The sequence below is a fragment of the Falco cherrug genome, chromosome 7, assembly GCF_023634085.1.
Source record: "Falco cherrug isolate bFalChe1 chromosome 7, bFalChe1.pri, whole genome shotgun sequence".
Classification (NCBI taxonomy): domain Eukaryota; kingdom Metazoa; phylum Chordata; class Aves; order Falconiformes; family Falconidae; genus Falco; species Falco cherrug.
In genome coordinates this window covers 30,185,800-30,196,168 of record NC_073703.1, presented here as the reverse complement: position 1 = coordinate 30,196,168, position 10,369 = coordinate 30,185,800, and the positions used below count along the sequence as shown (strand labels likewise).

General features: G+C 48.8%; 1 protein-coding gene across 1 annotated transcript; it reads left to right on the top strand.

The window, feature by feature from the left end:
• The first annotated feature begins 801 nt into the window (after positions 1 to 801).
• On the top strand, positions 802 to 3,375 carry HSPA2 (heat shock protein family A (Hsp70) member 2). The gene has a single exon (XM_005437283.3). The coding sequence runs from the start codon at positions 1,069 to 1,071 to the stop codon at positions 2,971 to 2,973; it is 1,905 nt and encodes a 634-aa protein (XP_005437340.1). The 5' UTR covers positions 802 to 1,068; the 3' UTR covers positions 2,974 to 3,375.
• The last annotated feature ends 6,994 nt before the right edge of the window (positions 3,376 to 10,369 follow it).

The window sequence follows — 10,369 nt, the reverse complement described above, 5'->3', positions numbered from 1 at the left end:
CGATGGCCACCAGGCACCAGCAGGGCTCGCCAGCCCCCAGCCGCTCCCCTGGGCGGTGTTCAGGCAGCGGCCGGACCCTGCCCGCCGCCAGCCGCCCCCCGCGGGGGCTATGGGCCTGGCTCCGGCGCAAACACGGCTGCACCCCGCCCGGCCCGTGCTGGCTGCCCCGCCGCCGCCGAGGGAGGGCGCGCAGCCCCCGGCGCGGCGCAGCGCAGCGCGGCGCTCAGGCTGGCGGCCCGGCAGCCCCGCCGGCGGGAGGGGGCGGCCTCCGGCCTGACGAGGCGGGGGGAGCCCACGGGTTTAGTTTCTGCCGCCTTGCAACCAAATAAGGGTAAATCCCGCACCGGCTGGCGGCTGGCTGCGGGGACACGGGCTGAGCCGTCAGGAATGACCAACACTGGGAGGCGAGCGCGGGGCGCGGCCGCGCTCCCGCCTCCCCCCGCGCTCCCGGCGGCCGCCGCTGGCGGACTACGTGCGGCCGCGGCGGGGGGAGGCAGGGCCGCGCCCAGCGCCGTGCCCCTGCGGAGCGCCAGGCGAGCCGCGCAGCTCCCCCTCGGCCCAGCCCGCCCCGCCGCGGCGGCCCTCGCCCCGCCCCTCAGTGGCTGCCCGCTCTCCATTGGATAACGGTGATGTCAATCCTCGAGCTTGCGTCGAAAGTCTACTGGAACTTTCCGGCAGAGTTTCGGGCCGAATGCGAAGCGCGAGTGGTGATTGGTCGAGGGCGGTCGGCGCACAACTGCAAGGCGAGACGCATCGAGAAAAAACAGGAAGCAGCACGGTCTGGCCGCGGTACAGCGGGGAGGGTTGGGCTGACGGGTGGGCGCCACGGTTCTGATTGGCCAGGAGGTAGGGGCGGGCGCTCTTCTGCGATTCACGGAGGCGATTGGTCAGTAGTGGCGCGCGGGCGTCTAGATTGGCCATCAGGGTTCTGGCAGCTTCCAGAAGACGGCTGAGCCGGCTATAAAGCGGGCGCCAACGGCGCTGTGCCGGCACATCGCACCGCGAGCAGCAGCGGGAGCGGGCGGCGGGGGGACGCGAGTGAGCAGCTGAGCAGCGAGACCTGTCATCATGTCTGGCAAAGGGCCGGCAATCGGCATCGACTTGGGCACCACGTACTCCTGCGTGGGTGTCTTCCAGCATGGCAAGGTGGAGATCATCGCCAACGATCAGGGCAACCGCACCACACCCAGCTATGTGGCCTTCACTGATACGGAGCGCCTTATTGGTGATGCTGCCAAGAACCAGGTGGCTATGAACCCTACCAACACCATCTTTGATGCCAAGCGCCTCATCGGCCGCAAGTATGATGACCCCACAGTGCAGTCTGACATGAAGCACTGGCCCTTCCGTGTGGTGAATGAGGGTGGCAAGCCCAAGGTGCAAGTGGAGTACAAGGGTGAGATGAAGACCTTCTTCCCAGAGGAGATCAGCTCCATGGTCCTTACCAAGATGAAGGAGATTGCTGAGGCCTATCTGGGGCGCAAAGTGCAGAATGCTGTCATCACAGTGCCTGCTTACTTCAATGACTCCCAGCGCCAGGCTACCAAAGATGCTGGCACCATCACTGGCCTTAATGTGATGCGTATTATCAATGAGCCCACAGCAGCTGCTATAGCCTATGGCTTGGACAAGAAAGGTACCCGGGCTGGAGAGAAGAATGTTCTCATCTTTGACTTGGGTGGGGGTACTTTTGATGTGTCCATTCTTACCATTGAGGATGGAATCTTTGAGGTGAAGTCCACAGCTGGTGACACCCACCTGGGTGGGGAGGACTTTGACAACCGCATGGTGAACCATTTTGTGGAAGAATTCAAGCGTAAGCACAAACGCGACATTGCTGGCAACAAGCGAGCAGTGAGGCGGCTGCGTACAGCTTGTGAGAGGGCAAAGCGCACCCTCAGCTCTTCCACACAAGCTAGCATTGAGATTGATTCCCTCTACGAGGGCATTGACTTCTACACCTCCATCACTCGTGCCCGCTTCGAGGAGCTCAATGCTGATCTTTTCCGTGGCACCCTGGAGCCTGTGGAGAAGGCTCTGCGTGATGCCAAGCTTGACAAGGGTCAGATACAGGAGATTGTGCTGGTGGGTGGCTCTACCCGTATCCCCAAGATCCAAAAGCTGCTACAGGACTTCTTCAATGGCAAAGAGCTCAACAAGAGCATCAACCCCGATGAAGCTGTTGCTTATGGCGCTGCTGTGCAAGCAGCTATTCTCATGGGAGACAAGTCTGAGAATGTGCAGGATCTGCTGCTGTTGGATGTCACCCCTCTGTCCCTGGGCATTGAGACGGCTGGTGGAGTGATGACCGCTCTCATCAAGCGCAACACCACTATTCCCACCAAACAAACTCAGACCTTCACCACCTACTCGGACAACCAGAGCAGTGTCCTGGTCCAGGTGTACGAGGGTGAGAGAGCTATGACTAAGGACAACAACTTGCTGGGCAAGTTCGACTTAACGGGCATTCCCCCAGCACCCCGTGGAGTCCCCCAGATTGAGGTCACTTTTGACATCGATGCCAATGGTATCCTGAATGTCAGTGCCGTGGACAAGAGCACGGGTAAGGAGAACAAGATCACCATCACCAATGACAAGGGTCGCCTTAGCAAAGATGACATTGACCGTATGGTGCAAGAGGCGGAAAAATACAAAGCGGAGGATGAAGCTAACAGAGATCGGGTGGCAGCCAAGAACTCCCTCGAGTCCTACACTTACAACATGAAGCAGACGGTGGAGGATGATAAACTGAAGGGAAAGATCAGTGACCAGGACAAGCAGCGAGTGCTCGACAAGTGCCGGGAGGTGGTCTCATGGCTCGATCGCAACCAGATGGCTGAGAAGGAAGAGTATGAGCACAAGCAGAAAGAGCTGGAGAAACTCTGCAACCCCATCGTCACAAAATTGTACCAGGGAGCTGGAGGGGCTGGGGCAGGCGGCTCCGGTGGCCCAACCATCGAAGAAGTAGATTAAGAGGACTGAAGTATAGACTGGTTTATGGACAGTCACTCTGTTCTTTGCTTTGTATTTTTTTTTTTTCCTAATGTTTAAGGAAAACGTCCTTGCCGATAACAGAGTTTATTCTGTTGGGTGTGTATAAAGGCAGATCTGTCAGCTTGGTTTTGATAAAAGGGAAGGCACGTCCTGCTTTATAAGGTTAGTAATAGACAAGTTTTGTTAATTCAGACACTGCTGTTTGTACTCTGGATGTTTGTCTCTGTTCAAATGTCTCTCCGTAACCACTCGCCTGTTGCAGTTGGCAAGTTTCAAATTATGCATGAAAATCTTTAGGGAAGATTAAAAAAAAAAAAAAAGGCAAGCCAAATTTGGCTTCGGGAAATTTTGGTAACAAATAAAACATATTTAAAGCATAAACCTAGCCTCCTCATCTCTGTGAAGGGGCAGTGGGGGTGGGGTGGGGGTGAGGCGCGGGGGGGGGGGTGGCTCGGGGGAGCCGTTTCCCCCGGCGGGGGGGGGTGGGGGGGGGGGGATGTCGCAGCCCCGAGCCTGCAGCAGGGGCCGGTGTGAGCGCGGCCGCGGCGGGGACAGGTTTCCCCGCGTTGGGGGCTGTTTTCGGGCAGGATCTGCTCTTCCTCCGGGGCGCGGGGAGGCTGCTGGCGTCTGTCACCGACAGATGGGGGGGGAAACCGGCGCGACAGGAGTTAGTCCTGCTTGGCAGGTGCCTGGGCTGGGGAAAACAGAGCGGTTTGGGGCCAGCTGTATAAATTGCGGAGTTATTCTGGGGTGGCTAGTGTGCAAGCTGAGCTTTCGATACTGTACAGAATGTGCGTTTTCCCTTCTGCAAACGAGCCCAAGTGCAGCTGCCAAGGGCTCCCTGAGAGCCGGGAGGCCAGAACTTGATAGAATAGGCAAAATTTGTAGTAGTTAAACTTGTCTGGCTTTACTACAAACCGTCTCCAAGGTTCTGTATTTGTTTAAGAAAGCAAACACCCGCAGTGCTGGGAGTCTGAGGAGCTGCAAATTGATGAGCCCTAATGGAGGAGCCTGATGACACGCACGTTTTCGACTGGCTTGTCCTTTCAGGGAAGAAACCGCAGAGCAGCGGGCAGCTGAGGGAAGCATTGGCTAGGCGGTGTTAGGTTGCTGCTAGCGTTGGCGTGCTGCGCCATGAGCAGGCCGGCCTGCCCCGCCAGCCCCTCCAGCTCTCCCCATGCCTTATGTCTTATAGGGGATGTATACAAAAAGAAATCTCTAAAAAATACTTTGTGGTGAGAAGACGGATAAAAATTAAGTTGGTTAGTATTTAATGATCAGCAGAGGTGTAAGACCTCTGGTTTACTGTGTGGATTTCTCTTGGCTGGTTTGCCAGGACACTGAAAGCTGGTTTCTCTTGGCTGGCTACAGAAAGGGGTTACAGTTGCCATGGGGGAATGCGAGGCTTGTAAAAAGCTTGTTTGATCAGCTGTTGTTGCAAGTGATTCAAAACCACTTCAAGTTTATTGAACAGTTTCTAGGTACAGAGCAGTGCCATGGCAGCGAGATCGCAGAAGTCAATTGCAGCAACTTTAGCATCTGCTTCAGTGAAACCTCAAAGGGCTGTAATCAGGCTGGGTGCTTTTGGGGTTTATGTACACAGCATTTTCCTGGCAATCAGCCTCTTGATTACCAGGCTGTAACATATACAGGACCCTTTAGAACAAGAAGCTACTATGACTTTCCAATTTTTTTTCCCTAGGAACTAATAAGTATGTTTATGAGTAACAGTAGGTTATCTGTAAGTGAAGAGTTTTTGCTGCAAACTGTAGTAATTTCTCAGATACGCTCTTCTTAACCCAAATCCCACTCTTGTGGGATGACAATAAGGATTAGGTAGCACCCATGTTCATTGCAAATGCAGGTTAACTATTTTTTCTATTACCTGACTGGTAATTGGCCTTGCCACATAGTTTCCTTTAGTTTTCAGCCCTTGGTGTGCATTCCTGAGCGTCGCTTCCAGTTATTAAACACAATTTTTGTTGTTTTACCCAAACGTCTATTTAAGTGTATTGCAGAGTTAATGTAGCTAAATGCACACAGCAGATACTTTGTCACACACCTGCTCTGTCATCTGGTATTTCCCTCACCTCAGCCACTGCTGCTCTGTGCCTGTTTCAGCAGTGGGGCAGGCAGGGAGTAACAGAGACCATAGAAGTGACGCACCTGTCCAGGTCGTTAAAGTGTCCCAGGGGCTGAAGACATGAACAGGTTAACACTGCAGTAATTGTGTATTTTATTTCTTTTTTGCCTAGGAAAGGGATATTTTTTAGTATGGACACACCTAGACTTTGTGTGGGATATGTAAAGGATGAGAAACTTCTGCTGAGTGACATGGTTGGAAAAAGGTTTGAGGATTTGAGAGACAAAGCAGCTTTTCATATATGTGAACAACCCCCCAAAATGCAAGAGGCAGAAAACTTGAAGGACTCAGAGGTAGATTCCTTGCATTCATGTGCTTAGTTTATAAATCAAATAACTTTGAGTTGATTTTTAGTATATTGTACTCACAATATACTCAGAGTTCACACTCAGAGTGAACTCTGATCCTTGTAGTAGGAACTTCCCACTGACTCCAGTGGGTCTATATTCATCGTGTCGTGTCCCATGTGTCCGTCCCCCGTCCCTCCCCCCAGTTTCTTAAAGAAATAAATGAGAGGGGGAAATGCTGCTCCTCATTTGCAAAGAGGTGTATTTGGCGTGTACATGTACTTCTGGGGAGTAGTTGCACTTTTCAAATTGATTTGGCAAAGACAGGAAAATAATCTTGTGTAAAATCTGCAGTTTCATTGCTTTCATGCTCAGTGTCTGTCATCCTTTGTGCTGTCCTGACTCACAGGGAAAGCCAGCTCCTTCTGCCAAAACCATCGGCCTGGGTTTCTGAACTTTGCTTAATCTTAAACAGGGCTGTGCAAAAGACCAAGCCCATAGGAAGGATATAAAGTGGTTATAACTTCGTAGCACTTGTGTAACTACAGTGTTGACTTTTGATGGCTCCTTATATTTGCTGATCAAGTTTATATGGATAGTATTATTTCATATAGAGGAACACCCTTAGCATTAATACTGGAGAATTAATCACTCAAATTAAAACCCTTAAGCATCTTAGCACCTCACTCACGGTGCAGCCAGATGTGGGGCAATGCAAAGCAGTCGCTTCTGTGTGCGATGCAGGTTGGCCTGCAATTCCCCACTGTTGCTTTGCAGGGGAGAGGGAAGACCCAAAAAAGACAAAGCAAAAAGCATTACTAAAATAATGTGTGCCATGTGAGAGCCCTCAGAGGGAGCTGAGGACAGGAGAGCTATCTGAGGGCAACCCACTCAGGGGCTGGAAAGCTGAAACGTGCTTGGACAGGCAGCGTCCACCCAGCCGGCCGGGTGAGTCAGCCCCATGCCTTGCCGCCTCCGGAGCGTCTGTTTGAAGTTTTGCACAGAGAACTTAGCAGACAGGCTGCATCCCTGCTCATCACTTGTGATACCATCTTAAAGACAGGAATGAATATATCCCAGCAGCCTTCCTTTTATCTCTTGGGAGACACTGTGTAGAGCCCTGCAGGCTGGGCAGCCTTGCTCTTGGGAGCTGTCATTTATTTGAAAGGTTCTTCTTGAAGGTTTGGGGCATTGTGGGGCTCAGCCAAGGGGCGACAATTCTGAAGGAGAGTGACGGCTCAGGACTTTACCATAAATTTTGTCTTACCCATTGCAAGCCACTCCCACGCATACATGTGAGGAAGAGGAAGAAAAGGGGAAAATATTCAGGGAATTCACATTTCCAGTCTCGGCACTTATGTTCAACGCAAGGCATCATGTTAAAAAGCATGCACTCACACCCAGCATGCATACTTAATTTTAAAGTTCCTTTTTTCAGTCTTGTCAGTGCATTGCAATGTAATAGCATTTCAAGTTCTACTTATTTAAAGGGTGTTCCACATTCCTCCTCCTTTGCCCCATGCCTGGCATGAGTTTCCTTTACTGTGTCCCTTTAGAAAGTGCACAGTGGTCTAATCTCTGCCTACATCAGGGACACTGTACCTTGGCACATGGGAAATGAAACCAGCAAAGCATGTGGATGCTTTTAGAGAAGCAAAATTATGTTCTGTAGTTGTTCATCACAGGAAAGTTATCACCCCTCCCTACCCCACAGCGAAACAAGTTATGCTAGTAAAGCTTCTTTAGCACACCTATGTGGGTCAGGTATCACATCTCTCCGCCACTCTCATCCACATATTTATGCAGGCAGAAGCCTATGGCATAGACCTGCCTCTAGAGTAGATTTTGCTTGCAGCAGCATGGTGATTATATAGTTGGGCAGGCCAGCATTTCCAGATGCAACAACATATTTCACTTCCACATATGAAACAGCAGTATTAAAAACTCCTGATCCACCCTTGCATGACCCATTTGCCTTTACTCTCTCCTGCATCAGTAGGGTGGAGACACAGACGAGCTGGTTCCTCTTGTCGTCCCAACAGCAGCACCAGTCAGGAATTTTAGAGAGGGGATGAATTTCCCTCTAAAAGCCAACATGTTTTTGTAGTCTTTCTTTGAAGAAAATCAAGAGCAATATAGGAAATTTTTGTTCCTTTTCATTGCTGAAGATAACTCTTTCACATTCAGGAATTGGTTTTTGTGTGTTGGCCTGTGCAAAAGTTGACAGATTGCTGTTGCATCCTGGATCAAGAAGCGTGAGGTCATTCTTGCTCATGCTTAGGTAGCAGTTAGCAGCTCCTGTACCCTATCTGTTGGGGCAGTTCAAAATGTCACTGCTCCAAATGATTGCACATCAGCAGTTAAAAATCTATTTTGAATAGGAATAAGGAGACAAAAACACTTCCAGAAGTGCTAATGCTATGTATTTCAGGCAGGACTCTATAGAAAACTTGATGGGTTTAGGGGTTTTGATTGCCTTGCTATTCAGTGGCAAGCACCATGAAATATTTTCAGTCAATCCCTGTAAGAGCTGTTGCACAGTTGAACTGTCAGTCTAGCAATCACATGTCATAGCAGAAAGCAGCATTTCTTTTTGCCAGGCTGTATCTAAAACCGTAAACATGTTTCTTTTAAAACCACATTTGTTTCTCATTTGGCAGAGACTCCTTATTTTCCTGCTGCAGACCTCATTCACAACATGTTTGCAAACATACTAGCACAGCCTGGTTAAAGACTAAGCGAGTCCTTAGTCCTATCCCCAGCACTACAGGTGGAAGACAATTAAACTAAAAATTCTAATGAGCTAAAAAGTCTCTGTAATAAACTAAAAGCTGAAAGTAATGTTCTCTGCAATAGTTACCTTCAAATCTTACAGAATTGAAAAGAGAAGATCTTGTCTATAGTACTTCTATATTAAATCTTCACTCCCCGCCCCCCCCCCCCCCCCCCCCCAATTCTGTATCAGGAAAAGTTATTATATCCTACAGAAGAACTAGAAACTAGGCTATGACATTTTTGTTAAGATCCATAGATTTCTGAGCACCTCAGAGAATTAAAAAAATTGAAAATAACTGTTGGATATGAGGTACATTTAAATACTTCTTTCTTTCTGTTAGAGGCATGTTAATAACAAAAGGTTGGTTTTTAGGAGCACAAGGCAAATGCCTAGCTGCATGAAAATAGCTGACAACTGCTGATGTTCAATAATCTCATCTGATAAAACCATGCAAAGGGAGTAATTGCGTAAGGATTTCAGTAAAAGAATGCGCAGCTGGTTTTTCTGGCTTTCCAAAAGCAGCCTGTGTTCCTGTAAGCGGTGCTAGGCAATCATTGTCTCCCCATTTCCCTTGGACTTTTGATCTGGACTCAGTAGCTAGTTGTGCCTTTGCCTATCAAACACCTTTAGCCAGTTTGCCTCTGTGGATGTAGTTGCCACGCAATGTGGCAGGTAGCCAGGCCACAGGGCTTTGAATATGGGGCAAGGCTGGTGCTGGTGTCACAGGAAGATGAGGACATGATATGTCTCTAGAAGTTACAGTGCAGCTGTCTAACTGCTCTTTGATTCGGATGATTCAAGGAATGGGACTGAAATGCAGCAGTGTTGATATGCGAAAACAGTGCAAATTGCTGAAAACAGGGAATTAGGAGCTTCAATTTTGCACAAATCTGAAGTGAAAAACCACACTAGTGGTTCATAGTAGTATGCCTAAGGACATTATTTATTCCACTCATATAGCATGATTTTGTTTTTAATGGGCAGGCAGAAGTACTTGGCAGGCAAATGGCGTAGTCATGGACTAGGTATTGGCTACTGTGAAGATGAATTCTGCACTTGTGTGTCTAATACAAACAGTAGTGTGCACACACAGAGTCTAATATTCCCAGAGAAATCAGGGCTGACATTTAACTGCCCCTGGGAATAGAAGAGGAAATTAATACAGTGGGTATGGAAGACAGAGACTTGACACAGCAAGAAGAAACAAGAGGCAGAAAAAAGGTGAATGACTGGATGGTGAGTCAGTGATATTTTTGTTGCGTTTATGCATGTGTTTATTTTCTGGGTGTGATATCTGAATTAAACATTAGATATACCTAAAGAATGGATACATGTACATACTGTGGAGTGCTCTCAGCTACTGGGACGCACATGGACACACAAACACCACAAGGAACAACATTAAAAGAAGCCTATTAAAGCTGCAAGGTCAGTTGTTCAGAATCATGACGATCAGAGTAAGCCTATTTCTTGCTTTCTTTGCGCTTATGCCTCATAATCCAGTTTTTAATTACACAGTAACAGGTTTGTGGTTTGTTTTTTTTTTTTCTTCTGTAGGACACCTGCCTCAGTCAGCGCACACAACAGGCAGTGTATGCTCTAGGGAAGTAGTATTTCCCAGTTCAATATACACCTTATTTACTATGTGTTGTGCAGCTCCAGCTCTGGAGAAGAATTATTGCTTAGGATGTTGCCTGTGGAGCTCATCAACATTACATCCTGAGTGCTTCACAACATTAGCCATTTAGTTTTTACCACTGAGATGGCTATAATTTCCACAGAAAGAAGGTGATAAACAAATCAGGAAAAGCCAAATGCCATCTGTCTGTTATGGGGTTTTCCACTGGAAATGCCAAGGAGCTGTTTTTTTTCAGACAGCTTAATATTATACATTTCTTGGACTGTTAAAGTAAAGTTCCCATTGGCTTCGGTCACAACTGTGGATCCTGAGTCCGCATTTCAGACTTCCATGAAGCCGGGCTGTTGGCTTAGAAAGAAAAGAGCATGCAAATAATGGTCATTAGGGTTGAATGTGGGTTGGAGTGATTTGCCTGGCATTCTGTGACCCAAGCCCATGTGGAAATCAGTTTCCCACGTAGCCTTCAACAGCTTCAACCATTACGCCTTAATTTCACTTCTTGTAATCTTCTGGCTTGCTCATTTTGTAGC